The 23009-nt window shown below is 39.4% G+C and overlaps 1 protein-coding gene across 1 annotated transcript in view; it reads right to left on the bottom strand.

Moving 5' to 3' along the window:
* LOC129624999 (tyrosine-protein phosphatase non-receptor type substrate 1-like) overlaps window positions 1-22773 on the bottom strand; it is a 34054-nt gene extending 11281 nt beyond the window's left edge. Inside the window, exon 1 of the mRNA XM_055543167.1 lies at window positions 22701-22773. Coding sequence (XP_055399142.1) covers window positions 22701-22773 — 73 coding nt within the window. The remainder of the gene's footprint in view (window positions 1-22700) is intronic.
* Window positions 22774-23009: the final 236 nt, after the last annotated feature.

The following is a 23009-nucleotide window of genomic DNA, read 5'->3' as shown; positions in this document are numbered from 1 at the left end:
TGTCACACTTCTAACCTTTGCATTAACTGGAACCACATGTCTTTTTTAGACCACTGAGTTGTGAGAAGTGATGGATGTATTTTGTAGGTTATTTATTTATTTATTTTTCTTTTATTTATTATTATTATTATTTTTTTACTTTACAATATTGTATTGGTTTTGCCATACATCAACATGCATCCGCCAGGGGTGTACACGTGTTCCCTATCCTGAAGCCCCCTCCCATCTCCCTCCCCATACCATCCCTCTGGGTCATCCCAGTGCACCAGCCCCAAGCTTCCTGTATCCTGCATCGAACCTGGACTGGCGATTCGTTTCTTATATGATATTATACATGTTTTAATGCCATTCTCCCAAATCATCCCCCCTCCCTCTCCCACAGAGTCCAAAAGACTGTTCTATACATCTGTGCCTCTTTTGCTATCTTGCATACAGGGTTGTCATTACCATCATTCTAAATTCCATATATATGTGTTAGTATACTGTATTGGTGTTTTTCTTTCTGGCTTACTTCACTCTGTATAATAGGCTCCAGTTTCATCCACTTCATTAGAACTGATTCAAATGTATTCTTTTTAATGGCTGAGTAATACTCCATTGTGTATATGTACCACAGCTTTCTTATCAATTCATCTGCTGATGGACATCTAGGTTGCTTCCATGTCCTGGCTATTATAAACAGTGCTGCGATGAACATTGGGGTACACGTGCCTTGTAGGCTATTTATTTAATGAGAAAAGTTTTATGAAACAACTTCTTTCTTCCCCAGAGATCCACATTCTCATGATGGGATTGGCTCCAACAACCTGGTTACGTAAGTGACAGTGATGAGCAGAGCTCCCAATACAGAATGCACATTTAGTTCAAGAAGAAAGTGAAACATTGTTTGAAGTCCCTGGGATTTTATCCCAATGACATGAGTGAGTGAGTGAAAGTTGCTCAGTCATGTCTGACTCTTTGCAACCCCATGGAATAGTCCATGGAATTCTCCAGGCCATAATACTGGAGTGGGTAGCTGTTCCCTTCTCCAGGGGTCTTCCCAACCCAGGGATTGAACCCAGGCCTCCCACATTGCAGGCAGATTCTTTACCAGCCGAGCCACCAGGGAAGCCCTCCAATGACATAGTCATGTTAAATTAGTTACCTTAGGCTACTGTAATAAACTGTCAAAAATTTAGTGTCTTAAAATGATAATTCTGGATGTCAAAGGACCAGAAGTGGTATTACTGGACTAAAATCAAGGAGTCAGCTGGGTTACATTTCTGGAGGCTGTGATCACTGCCTCTCCGAATTCTTGAGATTGTCTACACTCCTTTCTTCATGGTTTCCATCCTCTTATGACTCTAGTAACGCTTCCATTGTCCTTTGTCCTTCTCAGACTTTGGATTTCCTGTCTCCTTCTTACCAGATTACATTAGGCTCACACTGATAATCTAGGATATTCTCCCCATAGCAAGAGTCTTAACTTAATTCGCTTTCACAAACTCTCTTTTGGCACATAAAATAAAATGGTCATAGATGAGTATTAGGACATGGATCACTTTGGGGAACACTATTCTTTATTATTTGTTTACTTGATTTATAACTTTTTAAAACTGATGTGGGTTAGGGTTAGCTTCCTTGATGGATCAGTGGCAAAGAATCCGCTGGCCAAGCAGAAGATGCAGAATTGATCCCTGGTTGGGGAAGATACCCTGGAGAAGGAAATGGCAACCCACTCCAGTATTCTTATCTGGGAAACCCGATAGACGTAGGAGCCTGGCAGGCTATACAGTCCATGGGGTTGCAAAAGAGTCAGATGTGACTTAGTAACTAAACAACAATTGTTGATTTACAATGTTGGGTTGATTTCTGCTGTACAGAAAATGACTCAGTTATACACATATATACATTCTTTTTTTTAATATATTCTCTTCCATTTTGGTGTATCACAGGTTACTGAATACCGCTCTCCATGCTATAGAGAAGGACCTTGTTGTTTATCCATACCATACACAATACCTTACCATCCCCTATGCTCTCCCCCTGGCAACCACAAGTCTGTTTTCTACTCCAGCACGTCAGTTGCTGTTTCACAGACAGGTTCTCATTTGTGTCATTTTCTTTTTCTGGCATGGCTTTTGGGATACTTGTTCCCTGACAGGGGTCAAACGTGGGCCGTCTACAGTGAAAACTCAAGAGTCCTTGCCACTGGACCCCCCAGGGAACTCCCTGTGTCATCTTTCAGATTCCATATATAAGTTATAAGGTAGTTGTCTCTCTCTTTCTAATTTAGTTCATTTAGTATGATAATCTCCATTCCCTTTTTCAAGGGACCTTGCTGACCCAGGGATTGAACCTGGGTCTCCTGCATTGCAGGCAGATTCTTCATCATCTGAACCACCAGGGAAGCCCACAATAATCTCCAATTGGTCCATGTTGCTTCAAATGGCATTATTTCATTTTTAGTGTGGGTTTGAGTAGTATTTCATTGTATACACGTACCACACTTCTTTATCCATTCAGCTGTTGATGGACTTCAATGTTGTTGCTGTATCTTAGATATTGTGAATAGTGCTGCCTTGAGCATACGGATGCATGTATCTTTGTGGATTAGAGTTTTGTCTGGATATATGCCTAGGAGTGGGATCACTGGATAATATGGCAATTCTATTTTTATTTTACTGAAGAAACTTCATACTGTTTTACATAGTGACTGTACCAACTTCTATTTCCACCACCAGTGTAGGAGGATCCCTTTTCTCCACATCCACTCCAGTATTTATTATTTGTAGAGCTTTTAATGATGACCATTCTGACTAGTGTGACATGGAACCTCATTGTAGTTTTGATTTGCTTTTCTCTAATAATTAGTGAGTGTCTTTTCATATACTTATTGGCCATCTTTATCTCTTTGGAGAAATGTCTACTTAGATTTTCTGCCCTTTTTTCAATTAGGTGTTTTGCTATTTTGTTGTTGAGTTACATGAATTGTTTATACGTTTTGGAAGTTAAGCCCTTGTCAGTCACATCATTTGCAAATATTTTATCCCATTCCATATGTTGTCTTTTTGTTTTGTTTATGATTTCTTTTGCTGTGCAAAAGTTTATAGTTTGATTAGATCCCACTTCTTTATTTTTGTTTTCACTTCTACTGCCTTGGGAGACTGACGTAAGAAAACATTGCTACAATTTATGTCAATGAATGCTTTGCCTGTGATCTGTTCTAGGCCTTTTGTGATGCCATGTATAATACTTAAGTCTTTAAGACATTTGGGTTTATTTTTGTGCATAGTGAGAGGGTGTGTTCTAATTTTATTGACTTACATGCAACTGTCCAACTTTCTCAATGCCATTTTCTGAAGAGACTGTCTTTTTCCCACTGTATATTGCCTCCTTTGTCAAAGTTTAATTGAATGTAGCTTCATAGGTTTATTTCTGGGCTCTCTATTCTGCTCCATTTATCCATATGTCTGTTTTTGTGCCAATACCATACTGTTTTGATTACTGTAGCTTTGTATCATAGTTTCTGACGTCTGGGAGGGTTATACTTCCTGCTTAGTTCATCCTGTTTAGATGTTGAATTCTGTCAAATGCTTTTTTTGCACCTCTTTGGTAAAAGTCTTTACCAAAGAAGAATCCCAATCCAGGGATTCATCGGTCTTGTCAAAGCTGATATCGGATAAAATGGAACCAGATTCATCAATGGTTGACAGTCTTTTGTTCCCAGCATTGCCACTGGCTGGTTGGCCTCTGTTGAGAAAAGCCAGAGCTAATTTTTGCTCTTCACTTAGTTGAATGCTGTCAGATGTGCCACACATGAGCATCTCTCGAATCAGCTGAATCTGTCTTTCCAGCTTTTCACAGTCAGCCTCAGCTTGCTGTCTCCGTTTGATCTCTACATCCACCTGATCATGTGGCTTTTGTGTTTTCTTTTATGATGTGGTATATCACATTGATTTATTTGCATATGTAGAATCATTCTTGTGAACTTGGGATGAATCTCATTTGATTGTAGTATATGATCTCTTTTATGTGTTGTTGGATTTGGTTTTCTAATATTTTGTTGAGAATTTTTCCATCTATATCTATCAAAAATATTGGCTTATAATTTTCTTTTTTGATGGTGTCTTTGTCTGGTTTTGGTATCAGAGTGATGTTGGCTTCATAGAATGTCTTTGGAAGTGTTCCCTCCTCTTAACATTTTGGAAGAGTTTGAGAATTATTAGTAAAAGTTCATCTTTGTATGCTTGGTGGGCTTTACCTGAGAAGCCATCTGGTCCTATACTCTTATTTGTAAGGAGTTTTTTTTTTCTTAGATTAAAAAAATATATATTTATTTTTATTTAATTTTTTTGGCTGCAGTGGGTCTTTGTTGCTGCATGCTGGCTTTCTCTAGTTGTGGCAAGTAGGCTACTCCTCCTTGTAGTATGTGGGCTTCTCATTGTGGTGGCTTTTCTCGTTGCAGAGCACAAGTTCTACACATGTGGGCTTCCATAGCTGCAACACATGGCCTCAGTATTACAGCTCACAAGTTCTAGAGTCCTGACTTAGTAGTTGTGATATGCAGGCTTAGTCGCTCTTAGAAGTGGGATCTTCCTGGACTAGGGATGGAACCAGTGTCCCTTGCATTGCAAGAAGGATTCTTAACCACTGGAGCACCAGGGAAATCCCCAGGAGTTTTTAAATTACAGATTCTATTTCACTTCTAGTGATTGGTCCATTCAAATTATCTATTTCTTCTTGGTTTAACTTTGGTGGACTGTATGTCCATATCTTCTTGGTTGTCAAATTTGTTGGCATATAATTCATAGGATTATGAATTCATAGGTTTCTCTTATGTTCTACATATATATATAAGATATATATATGTGTGTGTGTTTGTATATATATATATATAACTGATACTGCAGTATTAGTTGTTATGTTTCCTTTTCCATTGCTTATTTTGTTTATTTGGGTTCTCCTTTTTCTTCTTGGTGAGTCTGGCCAGAGGTCTGTCAATCTTCTTTACTCTTTCAAGGAATTGGCTCTTGGTTTTATAGATTTCTTCCATAGTTTCTTTAATTTCTATTTTATTTATGTCCTCTCTGACCTTTATTATTCTTTTCCTTCTGCTTACTTTAGATTTTGTTTGTTCCTTTTTTTCTAATTCTATTAGGTTAAGTAGGTTAGATTTCTAACTTGAGATTTTTCTTGTTTTTTTTTTTTTTTTTTTTTTTTAATGAAGGCCTATGGTACTTCTCTCTTAAGAAGTGTTTTTGCAACATCCCATAGATTTTGTGTGGTTGTGTTTTCATTATCATTTGTTTTAAGGTATTTCTAACAGAAGCAGAAGATTTTAAGAAGAGGTGGCAAGAATACACAGAAGAACTGTACAAAAAAGATCTTCATGACCCAGATAATCACGATGGTGTGATCACTGACCTAGAGCCAGACATCCTGGAATGTGAAGTCAAGTGGGCCTTAGAAAGCATCCCTACAAACAAAGCTAGTGGAGGTGATGGAATTCCAGTTGAGCTATTTCAAATCCTAACAGATGATGCTGTGAAAGTGCTGCACCAGCAAATTTGGAAAACTCAGCAGTGGCCACAGGACTGGAAAAGGTCAGTTTTCATTCCAATCCCAAAGAAAGGCAATGCCAAAGAATGCTCAAACTACCGCACAATTGCACACATCTCACACGCTAGTAATATTCAAAATTCTCCAAGCCAGGCTTCAGCAATACGTGAACCATGAACTTCCAGACGTTCAAGCTGGTTTTAGGAAAGGCAGAGGAACCAGAGATCAAATTGCCAACATCTGCTGGATCATGGAAAAAGCAAGAGAGCTCCAGAAAAACATCTATTTCTGCTTTATTGACTACGCCAAAACCTTTGACTGTGTGGATCACAATAAACTGTGGAAAATCCTGAAAGAGATGGGCATACCGACCACGTGACCTGCCTCTTGAGAAACCTATATGCAAGTCAGGAAGCAACAGTTAGAACTGGACATGGAACAAGAGGCTGGTTCCAAATAGGAAAAGGAGTATGTCAAGGCTGTATATTGTCACCCTGCTTATTTAACTTATACGCAGAGTACATCATGAGAAACGCTGGGCTGGAAGAAGCACAGACTGGAATCAAGATTGCTGGGAGAAATACCAATAACCTCAGATATGCAGATGACACCACTCTATGGCAGAAAGTGAAGAAGAACTGAAGAGCCTCTTGATGAAAGTGAAAGAAGAGAGTGAAAAAATTGTCTTAAAACTCAACATTCAGAAAACGAAGATCATGGCATCTGGTCCCATCACTTCATGGCAAATAGATGGGGAAACAGTGGAAACAGTGGCTGACTTCATTTTTCTGGGCTCCAAAATCACTGCAGATGGTGATTGTAGCCACGAAATTAAAAGACGCTTACTCCTTGGAAGGAAAGTTATGACCAACCTAGATAGCATATTCAAAAGCAGAGACATTACTTTGCCAACAAAGGTCGATCTAGTCAAGGCTATGGTTTTTCCAGTGGTCATGTATGGATGTGAGAGTTGGACTGTGAAGAAAGCTGAGCACCGAAGAATTGATGCTTTTGAACTGTGGTGTTGGAGAAGACTGTTGAGAGTTCCTTGGACTGCAAGGAGATCCAACCAGTCCATCCTAAAGGAGATCAGTCTGGGGTGTTCATTGGTAGGACTGATGTTGAAGCTGAAACTCCAATACTTTGGCCACCTGATGCGAAGAGCTGACTCATTTGAAAAGACCCTGATGCTGGGAAAGATTGAGGGCAGGAGGAGAAGGGGATGACAGAGGATGAGATGGTTGGATGGCATCACCGACATGGGTGATGTACATGGGTTCGGGTAGACTCCAGGAGTTGGTGATGGACAGGGAGGCCTGGTGTGCTGCAGTTCATGGGGTTGCAAAGAGTCGGACACGACTGAGTGACTGAACTGAACTAAGGTATTTTCAAATTTTCTCTTTGATTTCATCATTGATCCATTGGTTTTTTAGTAGATTGTCATTTGCTCTCCATGTAATTGTTTTTTCTCATTTCTTTTTCTGTGGTTGATTTCTACATTCATGCCATGTAGTCAGAAAAGTTACTTGAGATAGTTTCTATACTCTTAAATTTGTTAGATCTTGTTTTGTGCCTCAATATGTGGTCAATCTGAGAAAATGCTCCATGAATACTTAAAAAGAATGTGTGTTCTGCTTTTGGGGGGATATAATGTCCTGAAAATGTCAATTAAGTCTAACTGTTCTTTTATATAATTTAGGATCTCTGTTGCCTTACTGCTTTTCTCTCTAGAAAATCTGCCCATTGATGTGACTGGAGTGGAAAGTCTCCTACTATTCACATCAATTTCTTCCCTTGTATCTGATAGTATTTGTTTTATGTATTTGGGTGCTCCTATATTTAGGTGCATATATATTGATAAAATTCTCTTCTTATATTGATTCTTTTATCATTTTATAGTGTCATTTTTTCCTTTGTGGCCTTTGTTAAAATCCAGTTTGTCTGATATGTGTGTTGTGACCCCCACTTTCTTCTCATTTCTATTTACATGAAATATTTTTTTCCATCCACTCACTTTCAATTTATGTGAGCCCTTTGCCCTAAATTGGTTCTCTTGTATGCAGCATTTTGTAGGCTTTTATTTTTTTTTTATCTAATCTGTCACTCTATGTCTTTTGATTGGACCATTTAGTCCATTGACATATAAGGTAATTATTGATAGATGAGTATATATTTATTGCCATTTTAAGTTTTTCTTTCCCATTGATTTTATATTTCTTCTTTCTCCTTTTCTTTTTCTTTTACTTTTTTCTTTTGTGGTTTTATGATTTTCTTTTGTATTATACTTATGTTCTCTTCTTTTTGTTTTGTGTGAATCTATTGTGTGTTTTAAATTTGTGGTTACCCTGTTTTACAAGTATGTCAATCTCGCCTATAACTATTTATCTAAGGAAGAAAGGAAGGAAGGAAGGAAGAAAGAAAGAGAGAACGAGAGAGAGAAAGAAAGAGAAGTCGTTCAGTCATATCCAACTCTTTGCGAGCCATGGACTGTAGCCTGACAGGCTCCTCCATCCATGGGATTTTCCAGGCAAGAATACTGGAGTGGACTGCCATTTCCTTCTCCAGAGGATCTTCCCAATCCAGGGATCTTCCCAATCCAGGGATCGAACCCAGGTCTCCTGAATTGCAGGCAGACTCTACCTTCTGAGCCACCAGGGAATCGGGTATTTTGCCTCAGACTGGTAGTCATGTTGGCTCAAACTCATTCTAGGAAATGAAGAAAAAAAGTACATTTTCTTACTCTACTTTCCCACATTTTATGATTCTGATGTCCTCTTTTACATTTTTCATGTTCATTTTGGCTATTATCATTTTCATAGATATTTAAAATGAAAAAAAAATGTGTACTAGCTTATTTAGATGATTTGCTTTCCAATTGTGATTTTTCTCTTTCACATATATTCTTACTTCTCTTGTAGTTAGAGAAGACCTTTCAGTATTTCCTTTAAGATAGATTTAATATGGCTGTTTTTCTCAGTTCTGCTTGCCTGAGGAATTCTTCATCTCTCCTATTCTAAATGATAATCTTGATAGAGAGAGGATCCTAAGTTGCAGGTTTTTATTTTTCAGGACTTTGAATATATTTTGCCACACCCTCTGGCCTGCAATGTTTTTGTAGAGAAATCAGCTGATAGTCTTACAGGGTTCTCTTGTAATTAACTCTTTTTCTCTTGCTACATTAAGAAACCTCTTTTTATAATTTTTACCATTTTCATTATAATATGGTTTGGTGTAGCTCTGTTTGGGTTTACATTGTTTGGGACCCTCTATACTTCCTGTACCTGAATATATGCTTCCTTTTTAGGTTTCAGAAGTTTTCAGCCATAATTACTTCAAGTACATTTTTAATCCACTTTTCTCTTTCTTTCCCTTCTGGAATCCCTATTTTGCATAGATTGATGAGCTTTATATTATCCCATGGGGGTCTTATATTATTTTCATTCTTTTCCTTTTGACTTTCTCTCTGCTGTCCTGATTGGGTAATCTCCAATATTTTATCTTCCAGATCACCTGTTTGTTCTTCTGCATCATTCATCTTACTATTCATTGCTTTTAGTTCAGTTTTGTCTTGGAAAATTAGTTTTCTAATTTCTCTTGGTGTTCTCTATAGTTAAAGGTTTCTTTCTTTCTTTTTTTACAGCAGTCTATATTCTGTTGGTATTTAGTTAGTTCAGTTGCTCAGTCATGTCCAACTCTTTGCAACCTCATGGACTGCAGCACGCCAGGCTTCCCTGTCCATCACAAACTCCTGGAGCTTGCTCAAACTCATGTCCATTGAGTTGGTGATGCCATCCAACCATTGCATCCTCTGTTGTCCCCTTCTCTTCCTGCCCTCAATCCTTCCCAGAACTAGGGTCTTTTCCAATGAGTCAGTTCTTTGCATCAGGTGGCCAAAATATTGGAGTTTCAGCTTCAGCATCAGTCCTTCCAATGAATATTCAGGACTGACTTCCTTTAGGATTGACTGGTTTGATCTTGCAGTCCAAGGGACTCTCAAGAGTCTTCTCCAACATCACAGCTTAAAAGCATCAATTCTTTGGTGCTCAGCTTTCTTTATAGTCCAACTCTTACATGGCTACTGGAAAAACCATAGCCTTGACTAGACTGACCTTTGTTGACAAAGTAATGTCTCTGCTTTTTAATATGCTGTCTAGGTTGGTCATAGCTTTTCTTCCAAGGAACAAGTATCTTTTACTTTCATGGCTTCAGTCACCATCTGCAGTGATTTTGGAGACCAAGAAGATGAAGTCACTCACTGTTTCCATTGTTTCCCCATCTATTTGCCATGAAGTGATGGGACCAGATGCCATGATCTTCATTTTCTGAATGTTGAGTTTTAAGCCAACTTTTCACTCTCTTCTTTCACTTTCATCAAGAGGCTCTTTAGTTCTTTGCTTTCTGTCTTAAGGGTGGTGTCATCTGCGTATCTGAGGTTATTGATATTTCTCCAGGCAATCTTGATTCCAGCTTGTGCCTTATCCAGCCTGGCATTTCGTATGATGTACTCTGCATATAAGTTAAATAAGCAGGATGACAATACACAGCCTTGACATACTCCTTTCCCTATTTGGAACCAGTCTGTTGTTCCATGTCCAGTTCCAACTGTTGCTTCTTGACCTGCATAAAGATTTCTCAGGAGGCAGGTCAGGTGGTCTGGTATTCCCATGTCTTGAAGAATTTTCCACAGTTTGTTGTGATTCACACAGTCAAAGGCTTTTGTGTAGCCAATGAAGCAAAAGTAGATGTTTTTCTGGAACTGTCTTGCTTTTTCAATGATCCAACGGATGTTGGCAGTTTGATCTCTGGTTCCTCTGCCTTTTCTAAATCCAGCTTGAACATCTTGAAGTTCACAGTTCACATACTGTTGAAGGCTAGCTTGAAGAATTTTGAGCATTACTTTGCTAGCGTGTGAGATGGGTGCAGTTGTATGGTAGTTTGGACATTCTTTGGCATTGCCTTTCTTTGGGATTGGAATGAAAACTGACCTTTTCCAGTCCTATGGTCATTGCTAAGTTTTCCAAATTTGCTGGCATGTTGAGTGCAGCACTTTAACACCATTGTTTTTTAGTATTTGAAATAGCTCAACTGGAATTCCATCACCTCCACTAGCTTTGTTCATAGTGATGCTTCCTAAGTCCCACTTGACTTCACACTCCAGGATGTCTGGCTCTAGGTGAGTGATCACACCATCACAGTTATCTGGGTCATGAAGATCTTTTTTTGTATAGTTCTTCTGTGTGTTCTTGCCACCTCTTCTTAATATTTTGTGCTTCTGTTAGTTCCATTCCATTTCTGTCCTTCATTGTGCCTGTCTTTGCATGAAATGTTCCCTTGGTATCTCTAATTTTCTTGAAGAGATCTCTAGTTTTTCCCATTCTATCATTTTCCTCTATTTCTTTGCATTGATCAGTGAGGAAGGCTTTCCTATCTCCCCTTGCTATTCTTTGGAAGTCTGCATTCAAATGGGTATATCTTTCCTGTTTGCCTTTGCCTTTAGCCTCTCTTCTTTTCTCAGCTATTTGTAAGGCCTCCTCAGACAACCATTTTGCCTTTTTGCGTATCTTTTTCTTGGGGATGGTCTTGATCACTGCCTCCTGTACAATGTCATGAATCTGTCCATAGTTCTTCAGGCAGTCTGTCTATCAGATCTAATCCCTTGAATCTATTTGTCACTTCCACTGTATAATGTAAGGAATTTGATTTAGGTCATACCTGAATGGCCTAGTGGTTTTTCTTACTTTCTTCAATTTAAGTCTGAATTTGGAAATAAGGAGTTCATAATCTGAGCCACAGTCAGCTCCAGGTCTTGTTTTAACTGACTGTATAGAGCTTATCTATCTTTGGCTGCAGAGAATGTAATCAATCTGATTTTAGTAATGACCATCTGGTGATGTCCATGTGTAGAGTCTTCTTTTGTGGTGTTGGAAGAGGGTGTTTGTTATGACCAGTGTGTTCTTGCTATGACCAGAAGGGCTATTCTATTGATAACCTTTCTTAATTCCTTCAATATTTTCATCATCTGCTGTTTGAAATTGGCATCTATTAGACTAAAGAGGTCTGTTTAATTATTTGTTTTTTCAGGGGGAATTCTCTTGGTCTTTTAATCAGGAGTGGTTTCTCTGATTCTTCATTTTACTTATGTTTTTCTTATTCTGTGTGTTTAAAAGAAGCAATTATCTACTGTTTTCTTGGAGGGCTGTTTATTCTTGGGAGTGTCCCTGTGTAGCTTGTGTGGGTTTAACATTCTTGGTGCAATGACTATTTTTAGTATGTATCCATGTCACAGCTTTCCTCCGTGTGTGTTGGTCGTTATTCCCCTTATAGGGGGTATGATGATGTAGTGGCTGGTGCCCAGTTCTGGGGTTCTTAGCAGTGGTGGCGGCTCGTGTGCACCCCTCAGAGCATGCAACGGGGTGAAGGCAGCTTGTGACCACTCCTACACAGTCTTATTCTCTACAGCATTGGAATATATATTTTCACCACCAGACACATCCACAACTGAGCGTCATTTCTGCTTTGACAAGCCACTTCACTCTTTCTGGAGCTATTAGTAATTGCCCTCCACTCTTCCCCAATAGCATCAGTTCAGTTCAGTCGCTCAGTCGTGTCCAACTCTTTGTGACCCTGTGAACTACAGCATGCCAGGCCTCCCTGTCCATCACTAACTCCCGGAGTCCACCCAAACCCATGTCCATTGAGTTGGTGATGCAATCCAACCATCTCATCCTCTGTTGTCCCCCTCTCCTCCTGCCCTCAATCTTTCCCAGCATCAGGGTCTTTTCAAATGAGTCAGCTCTTCGCATCAGGTGGCCAAAGTATTGGAGTTTCAGCTTCAACATCAGTCCTACCAATGAACACCCAGGACTGATCTCCTTTAGGATGGACTGGTTGGATCTCCTTGCAGTCCAAGGGACTCTCAAGAGTCTTCTCCAACACTACAGTTCAAAAGTATCAATTCTTTGGCTCTCAACTTTCTTTATAGTCCAACTCTCACATCCATACATGACCACTGGAAAAACCATAGCCTTGACTAGATGGATCTTTGTTGGCAAAGTAATGTCTCTGCTTTTGAATATGCTATCTAGGTTGGTCATAACTTTCCATCCAAGGAGTTGCAATCACCATCCGCAGTGATTTTGGAGCCTAGAAAAATAAAGTCAGCCACTGGTTCCACATCTATTTGCCATGAAGTGAATTGGACAGCTTCTGACCTGTGGGACTCATCTTCTGGTTTCATATTTTTTTTTCATACTGCTCATGGGGTTCTTGCAGCAAGAATCCTGCAATGGTTTGCCTCCTCCAGTGAACCACGTTCTGTCAGAACTCTTGACTATGACTCATCTGTCTTGGGTGGCCCTGCAAGGATTGGCTCATAACACTGTTGAGTTACGCAAGCCCCTTTACCATGACAAGGCTGTGATCCATGAAGGGTATGTATAATGTATGTGTGAGTGTGTATGTGTGTAAAGTGGAATATATTTGTTGTTATTGTTCAGTTTCTCAGTCATGTCTGACTCTTTGTGACCCCATGGACCCCATCCACTATCTCCCAGAGTTTGCTCACACTCACGTCCATTGAGTTGGTGATGCTATCCAACCATCTTGTCCTCTGTTACTCCCTTCTTCTAATGCCCTCAATCTTTCCCAGCATCAGGGGCTTTTTCAGAGAGTCAGCTCTTCACATCAGGTGGCAAAAGTATTGGAGCTTCAGCATCAGTCCTTCCCGTAAATATTCAGGGTTGATTTCCTTTAGGATTGACTGCTTTGATCTCCTTGCTGTCCGAGGGACACTCAAGAGTCTTCCCCAGAACCAAAGTTCAAAAGTATCAATTCTTCAGTGCTCAGCCTTCTTTATGGTCCAACTCTCACATCTGTACATGACTACTGGAAAAACCATAGCTTTGACTATGTGGATCTTTATCTGCAAAGTGATATCTCTGCTTTTTAACACTCTGTCGAGGTTTGTCATAGCTTTTCTTCCAAAGAGCAAGTGTCTTTTAATTTTATGGCTGCAGTCACAGTCCACGGTGATTTTGGAGCCCAAGAAAATAAAGTCTGTCAGTGTTTCCATTTTCTTCCCCCATCTATTTGCCATGAACTGACGGGACCAGATGCCATGATCTTGGTTTTTTGAATGTTGAATTTTAAGCCAATTTTTCCATTCTCCTCTTTCGCCTTTATCAAGAGGTTCTTTAGTTCATCTTAACTTTCTGATGTTATTGACATGTTTGGATTCCAGAAATCTTGATTCCAGCTTGTGATTTATCCAACCTGGCAATTCACATGATGTCACTTGGTCACGACTGAGTGATTTTCACTTTCACTTTTCACTCTGCATATAAGTTCAATAAGCCATGTGATGATATATAGTCTTGACATACTCTTTTCCCAATTTTGAACCATTCTGTTGTTCCATGTCTTGTTCTAACTGCTGCTTCTGAACATGCATACAGGTTTCCATTTATAATGTAATACTGCTCAGCCATAAAAACGAAATTTTGCCATTTGCAGCAAAATAGATGGAATTGGAAGGCAAATGAAATAAGTAAGACAGAGAAAGACAAATAGTGTATGATACAACTTATGTATGGAAAATAAAAAATACAGCAAACTAGTTAATATAACAATAAAGAGACAGACTCAAAGATATAGAGGACAAACTAGTGGGGACAAAGAAAGGAAGAGGAAAATATAGGCTAAGGGGTAAAGAGGTGCAAATTATTACATATGAAATAAGCTACAAGGATATATTGTACTACACCAGGAATACAACCAATATTTTATAATAATGATAAACGGAGTATAACCTTTAAAAGTTGTGAATCACTATATTTTACACCTGTAATTTACAAATTATTTTACAGCAACTATACTTCAATATAAAGGAAATAGCCCAAAATTCCATCAATAGATGAATAGATAAATTAAATGTGAGATATATATATATATAATATTTCAGCCCTAAAAAGCACAACATTTTGACACCTACATCATGGCATGGATGAACCTTAAAAATATGCTTAGTGAAATAAGCCAGATAAAAAAGGACAAATAGATGATTCCACTTATGGTACATAGAATAGGCAAATTCACAGAGAAAAAGTAGAATAGATGTTTCCAGTGGTTGCAGGGAAAAAGAAATGAGGAGTTACCATTTAATGAATAGATTTTCTGCTGCTGCTGCTGTTGCTAAGTCACTTCAGTCGTGTCCGACTCTGTGCGACCCCATAGATGGCAGCCCACCAGGCTCCCCCATCCCTGGGATTCTCCAGGCAAGAACACTGGAGTGGGTTGCCATTTCCTTCTCCAATGCATGAAAGTGAGAAGTCAAAGTGAAGTCGCTCAGTCATGTCCGACTCCCAGTGACCCCATGGACTGCAGCCTACCAGGCTCCTCCGTCCACGGGATTTTCCAGGCAAGAGTACTGGAGTGGGGTGCCATTGCCTTCTCCAAGATATTCTGCTACAGATGTTGAAAAAGTTCTGGCAATATGTACTGTAACGCTTCACAACACTGTGAAGGTCCTTAGTGCCACTTTGTATCCTTCAGTTCAGTTCAGTTCAGTCCCTCAGTTGTGTCCGACTCTTTGCGACCCCATGAATGCAGCACACCAGGCCTCCCTGTCCATCACCAACTCCCAGAGTTCACTCAGACTCACGTCCATCGAGTCGGTGATGCCATCCAGCCATCTCATCCTCTGTCGTCTCCTTCTCCTCCTGCCCCCAATCCCTCCCAGCATCAGAGTCTTTTCCAATGAGTCAACTCTTCGCATGAGGTGGCCAAAGTACTGGAGTTTCAGCTTTAGCATCATTCCTTCCAAAGAACACCCAGGACTGATCTCCTTTAGAATGGACTGGTTGGATCTCCTTGCAGTCCAAGGGACTCTCAGGAATCTTCTCCAACACCACAGTTCAAAAGCATCAATTCTTTGGCACTCAGCTTTCTTCACAGTCCAACTCTCACATAAATACATGACCACTGGAAAAAACATAGCCTTGACTAGACAGAATTTGTTGGCAAATTAATGTCTGCTTTTTAATATGTTATCTAGGTTGGTCATAACTTTCCTTCCAAGGAGAAAGCATCTTTTAATTTCATGGCTGCAATCACCATCTGCAGTGATTTTGGAGCCCAGAAAAATAAAGTCTGACACTGTTTCCACTGTTTCCCCATCTATTTCCCATAAAGTGATGGGGCCAGATGCCATGATCTTCATTTTCTGAATGTTGAGCTTTAAGCCAACTTTTTCACTCTCCTCTTTCACTTTCATCAAGAGGCTTTTAAAAAAGTTCCTCTTTACTTTCTGCCATAAGGATGGTGTCATCTGCATATATGAGGTTATTGATATTTCTCAAAGTAGTTAAAATGGTAAATTTTATGTTTTTTATATTTTACTGCAAAAAAAAAAACAAACAAATGAGATCTGAAACATGGTGATTGCCCCAAATAAAGCTTTTGAACTGAACCAAATGGTTCAAGGAAAAATAAAATGTGTGATTCTACACTTGATCTTAGCCAAAAGGCCAAGGAGTGATAAATGTGTGATTCTAAATGTTGATACATTTGAGGAAACTACAAGTGAATAGGAAGGTAGAACCATGGGGACAAGCAAGCAAGGAAACAGCAAATTCCAAAATCATGTTTTGAAAAGAATTGCAGGCGGCTGACTACATTTGGACACTGAGTTACAAGTTAAAGGGACACGAGTCACCATGGGGCCAATTATTTTACTACAGGTGCAAGTTTACCAGATTGATTTCACTGCCTCCTTAACTACCCTGTTTCTGGAGATACAGAGAAATACAAACATGTTCCTTATCTGAAATGTTCTATTAAATAGGCAAGGGTCTAATTACAGGGGTATAAATCAGAGGAGCAGGCTGTTTTGGTGCCACAAACAAATTCTGTGTTCTTTTCTGTTTCTTGCCTACTCCTTGGGTAGAAAATATGTGGTTCATCTTTGCGGAGTGTGAGCTGGTAACCCACTCACTTCAGTTCAATTCAGTCACTCAGTCATGTCCTACTCTTTGTAATTCCATTGACTGCAGCATGCCAAGCTTCCCTGTCCATCATAAACTTCTGGAGCTTGTTCAAATTCATGTCCATCGACTCAGTGATGCCATCTAACTATCTCATCCTCTGTCATCCCTGTCTCCTCCTGCCTTCAATCTTTCCCAGCATCAGGGTCTTTTCCAGTGAGTCAGTTCTTCGCATCAGGTGGCCAAAGTATTGGAGTTTCAGCTTCCACATCAGTCCTTCCAATGAATATTCAGGACTGATTTCCTTTAGGATTGACTGGTTTGTCTCCTTGCTGTCCAAGGGACTTTCAAGAGTCTTCTCCAATATCACTGTTTAAAAGCATCAGTTCTTCCGTGGTCAACTTTCATTATGGTCCAACTGTCACATCCATATATGACTACTGGAGCTTTGACTATACGGACCTAGGCACTATTTGTAACCAATCATGCCTCCTAAAGAGGGGGCATGCTATTACAGGGTAAGTACCGTGATGTGCCAACATCATCAAATGGTTTAGGTTTTTAAGTCTAGACAAGATTGAGGTTAGGGAAGTTGAACTGTTAAGATAAAAATTGGAAGAAATAGGAAAGAACATTGGAGGGAGGAATGGAAGGAGAGGAGGAGAGGGAAGAGAATAAGGGTCAGGAGCCAAAGAATTAAAAAAAAAAATATGCTACAATCTGTGAATCAATAATTATTCTATTTATATCTCTGCTCCAGGCCTTTCCTCTGAACTCTGAATTGAATGTCCAACTATATACTCATCATGTTCTTTGTATAGATATAACCATCTCACAGTTAAAACATCTAAAACTGGACTGAATTTCCCCTCACATTCTCTGTATCTCAGCTGAGCCCCTCTTCTTCTTCCAGATTGTTAAGGAAATTAAATAAATAGTCTTGTTTAAGCTTCAGAGACAAAGCAGAGCAGGCCTGTGGCCTTGCTTCTAACCTGCCTGGACACTGCCCTGACTGTGAGTGCCCTGACTTGCCTGCTGTGAGTGCAAATCTTTTAGCACCATGGATAAGAATCTTAAAATTGTTGAGCCCCTGGAGGGGCCCTGGCTAACCAAGTCACAGGCTCAACATTCCAAGTTTTACATGACAAAAAGCATTAACATGAAACCAGAGCTGCAGTTTGCTCACAGATTGATGATGATATCAGTTTGCATTCTGTGATTATACCTGGGAATCCTGAACTGCAATTTTTGAACTCTCACTTACAGAATGGACATGCTGCCTGGGATCTTTTCCCAATTGGGACTCCAGATGTGCTGTGTCATGGGGACTTCCCAATGTTGTTTGAGTCTGGATGTTGGTCAAAACCCAATTTGATGATGTATCCTCTGCTTTTGCTATTTCTCTCTCTCTTTTTAATGTTAGTATATTGAAAGTAAGCTAGATAATTCTCTAATCAGTTCAGTTCAGTTCAGTCACTTAGTCGTGTCTGACTCTGCGACCCAATGGACTGCAGCACACCAGGCTTTCCTGTCCATCACCAACTCCAGGATTTTGCTAAAAACTCATGTCCATTGCATTGGTGATGCCATCCAACCATCTCATCCTCTGTCGTCCCCTTCTCCTCCTGCCTTCAATCTTTCCCAGCATCAGAGTCTTTTCCAGAGTCAGTTCTTCACATCAGGTGGCCAAAGTATTGGAGTTTCAGCTTCAGCATCAGTCCTTCCAATGAATATTCAGAACTGATTTCCTTTAGGATGGACTGGTTGGATCTCCTTGCAGTCCAAGGGACTCTCAAGAGTCTTCTCCAACACCACAATTCAAAAGCATAGATTCTTCAGCACTCAGCTTTCTTTATAGTCCAACTCTCACATTCATACATGACTACTGGATTTGTATACAATGAGTAGCTTATTTTGTTAACAAATCCTTGGAACCTGGGATAAAAGTGAAAACTTTCACCAAAACACAGATGCAGAAGTCTCAAAACCTTGGAGCCTTTTTCTTCTACCTCAAATCCTATGCATCAGAAAATTCTGTTGCCTCCTCATCAGCATGCATCTGGAATCTGACTTTTTTCTCTTATCTCTACTAGCTCCTGCCCAGGTGCAAGTCACTTTTACATTTTTTTTTGCATGAATGTGATTGTCTCAAATGCTCTGCTTGTTTCTCAGTACTCTTGCCTGGAAAAATCCCATGGACGGAGGAGCCTGGTAGGCTGCAATCCATGGGGTCACTAGGAGTTGGACACGACTGAGCGACTTCACTTTCTCTTTTCACTTTCATGCATTGGAGAAGGAAATGGCGACCCACTCCAGTATTCTTGCCTGGAGAATCCCAGGGACGGGGGAGCCTGGTGGGCTGCCATCTATGGGGTCGCACACAGTTGGACACGACTGCAGCGACTTAGCAGCAGCAGCAGGTACTTGTTTCTATATTATGTATAGTCTGCTCTCAATCAAATAGTAGAATAAATTAAAACTCATGTCAGATTATGTCACTTCCCTCTTCGAAACTATGAGGGCTGAAACAAGAATAAAATGCCTAGGAATAAACCTACCTAAGGAGACATAAGAATTGTATACAGAAAACTACAAGACACTGTTGAAAGAAATCAAAGACACTATAAATAGATGCTCATATTGTTCTTGGACTGGAAGAACCAATATTGTAAAAATGACTATACTACCCAAAGCAATCTCAGATTCAATGAAATCCCTATCAAATTACCATTGGCATTTTTTTCATAGAACTAGAAAAAAATTCACAATTCATATAAAAATACAAATACCCTGAATAGTCAAAGTAATCTTGAGCAAGAATAACTGAGCTGGAGGAATCAACCTTCCTGACTTCAGACTGTATTACAAAGCTCATCATCAAGACAGTATGGTACTGACACAAAAACAGAAATATAGACCAATGGAACAAGATAGAAAGTCCAAAGATAAATCCACACACCTATATACACCTTATGTTTGACACAGGAGGCAAGAATATTCAATGGAGAAAAGATAGTCTCTTCAATAAGTGGTGCTGGAAAAACTGGACAGCTACATTTAAAAGAATGAAATTAGAACACCTCCTAATACCATATACAAAGATAAACTCAAAACAGATTAAAACATAAATGTAAGATGTGAAACTATAAAACTCATAGAGGAAAACATAGGCAGTACAGTCTTTGACATCAATCACAGCAAGATCCTCTATGACCCACTTCCTAGAGTAATGGAAACAAAAAAATAAACAAATGGGACCTAAGGGACCTAATTAAACTTAAAAGTTTTGCACAACAAATGTAACCATAAACAAGATGAAAAGACAATCCTCAGAATGGGGAAAAAATAAGTGCAAATGAAGCAACTGACGAAGGATCTACAAAATCTACAAGCAGCTCATGCACCTCAATATCATAAAAGGAGACATTTCTCCAAAAAAGACATACAAGATGGTTCAGAAACACATAACAAATGCCCAACATTGCTTATTATTAAATAAATGCAAGTCAAAACTACTTCATCCCAATCAAGTTGGCCATCATCAAAAAATCTATGAACAATGAATGCTGGAGAGGATGTGGGAAAAGGGGAACACTCTTGGTGTTGCACTCTTAGTGGAAATATAAATTTTTAAAATAATTCATTTATTTTAATTGGAGGATAATTACTTTACAATATGGTGATGGTGCTTGCCTTATATCAACATGAATTGGTCTCAGGTTTACATGTGTCCCCGCCATCCTGAACCCCCCTCCCACCTCCCTCCAGATCCTATCCCTCTGGGTTGTCCCAGAGCACCAGCTTTGGGTCCCCTATTTCATGCATTGAATTTGCACTGTTCATCTATTTTACGTATGGCAATGTACATGTTTCAACTCTATTCTCTCAAATCATCCCACCCTCACCTTCTCCCATTGAATCCAAAAGTCTGTTCTTTACATCTGTGTCTGGGAACATAAATTTACATGGTCACTATGGAGACCAGTATGGAGATCCTTTAAAAACTTGAAATAAAACTACCCTAAACAACAAATAAATAAAATAGGGCATGCTCCTGGAAAAGTTTGTGTCCAATAAACTAAATGAAATCTTAAAAGAAAAAACTGCAATGGCAACCATTTCACTCACAGCAAAACCAAATCCTTCAACACAGGAGGATGATTCTACTCTCAGGACTTTTGTACATGCTGCTCCCTGTCAGGAAGTCTCCTCCACCAGATAACCACATGGCTCACTTTAGAATTTTATTTTCAACTTTGCTCACAATTCCCCTTCTCAGAGATGCCCACCCAAGATTACCAGGCTTGAAATACATTGCACCCAACATATTTTCCCAATTTGTTATCTAGCTACTCTTTTTTAAAACACTTATCACTTTCTAACATACTATGTTATTTAATTAAGTATAAGTCTATTGTTTATTGTCATTTCTTATACTAAGCTAAACATCCATGAAGACAACTTCTTAGTCTCTTTTATTCACCAAAGTACCCAAAGTCCCTTCCTGCAATATAGAAAGTATCCAAAAAATATATGTTGTTTGAATTGCCCACTGTGACATCTCCATGAGACACTGAATTCTATTTTAAGTGGACATTTCTCTGGAAATTATTAGTATATCAGAAGTTGAGTTGTCCACGTAGGTCAGTTTATGAAAAACAAAAGAAATTTGCATTTATACAGGAAGAAGAAGAGCCCAGGAGAAGAAAACCACAAACCTTCTTTCCCATACTCCATACTTCTCCACACCCATTAGCAGAAGCTGCAGAAATATCATGGGATGGAAAAAGGGCACAGTATCAAGAAGAGCCATGGTTAAACTCATGAGCTCAACTACCAGGTTGCTTGAGTTCAAATCACACCTTTATCAGGTACCTTGAACTGAGTAACCTTGAACACTCCTTGCTCAGTTTCCTTATCTGTAAGGTAGGGGTTCACAAGAGGATCTAGCTTGGATATAATGATCACATGAGTAAATGCTGTGGGCATTTCCAACATTGCTTGGCACATGCTGAGTGGTCAATAAAATGAATAGTTATTACTCATTAGCTTTCCTGAGGCATGGAAGCTTCAGATAGCATTATATATATATATATATATGTATATGTGTCTGTATATATATATATGTTATAGATATGGATATGGTTATAATTATAGATATAGATCTGGATATGAATATATAGGTGATATAGGCAAGATTCTTGTGTCTTTTATCCCTCCTTTCATCCTCACGTCTATCCAGCATGGAAGCAGAGACTAAGATAACAATGCAGGACATTCTACTCTTTAACCAAGAGAAAAGTTTTCTTAAGAATTTGACTGAGGGTAAGGGGTAGATTTATAGAGAAGTAGAAAAGGAGAGATGTTGCTAAAGACCTCAAAAACGGAACCATTCATGTAGATTGAAAAATGTTTTAAGGGGAAGAACAGAAAAAGTCTTCTTGAAATACCACGTGTCTGGAAACACTTCCTCATACCCACACATACACACATGCACATGCACACACATAAACACATTCACCCACAAACATGTATTAAAAAGTACCCTAGAAATCTAATGTACAAGCTATTTCGAGCATTGAAAGAAATTATAACACATGTTAAAATCTCAGTAAAAATGTCATTGCATAGTCCCATGAAATATACTGAAAAATTTGAACTCTTCTCTGAGTGGCATGATGGGTGATGACTAATATATTGTTTGCTTCTTGGTATTTTCTGATATTTCTGCAACTGGGCTCTTCTGAGAAGCTGAGCAGCACAATATTATTCAGAGAATCAACTCTGGAGCTGGACAGCCTGGATTTGAATCCTGTGCTCCACTGCTTTAGATAGGTGACATTGGACAAGTTACTCTGTGCCTCAGTTTCTCCATTTACAATTGGAGTAATAGTTATCACACAGGGATGTTGTGAGGGATGTTTAGTTAAGTAAATATGCACAAAGCTGTTAGAGTTTGAAACATCCTTTGTTTGGAAGCCTCTGGTAACCAGCTGCATATGATGGCTCTACAGAGAAAACTCAGATCCCTGATTTCATGCTCAGATAAGGCCCAGCCTTTGGCCTTCTGTGACTGCCTCGGGTAGCATACCCATGTTTACATGGAGACCCTAAAAGCACAGGGACAGGGGGAAAGTCCAGGGGACAGGGAGAGGGGATGCTACTCTAAGCAATGCTCACCTGTGAGTCCCAGGAGTAGAGTAAGCAACAGGCAAGAAGGAGGAGGCCGGAAGTAGCAGGCAGAGAATGTCATTGTGGAGGCCTGCGGAGCTGCTCTGTCCAGACGTGTCAGTTGGGAGAATTTGAATTTCTGTGCTCTGTGGAGAAGAGAAAAGCTCCACCTACCATGATATAAAAGGAAGTGCCTATGATGGGGTGAAATGTCTGTGAGAAAGTAATCTGCTTCTGGATTCTTGTAGTTCCTGTTTCTAGACAATGAAATAGGACTCGAGGAGAAAACATAGGTACAAGTTATGAATTTTGTGTTTT

This window comes from Bubalus kerabau, chromosome 13, assembly GCF_029407905.1.
Source record: "Bubalus kerabau isolate K-KA32 ecotype Philippines breed swamp buffalo chromosome 13, PCC_UOA_SB_1v2, whole genome shotgun sequence".
Classification (NCBI taxonomy): domain Eukaryota; kingdom Metazoa; phylum Chordata; class Mammalia; order Artiodactyla; family Bovidae; genus Bubalus; species Bubalus kerabau.
Note: the sequence above shows the minus strand (reverse complement) of the source record. Positions and strands in the feature narration are given on the sequence as shown.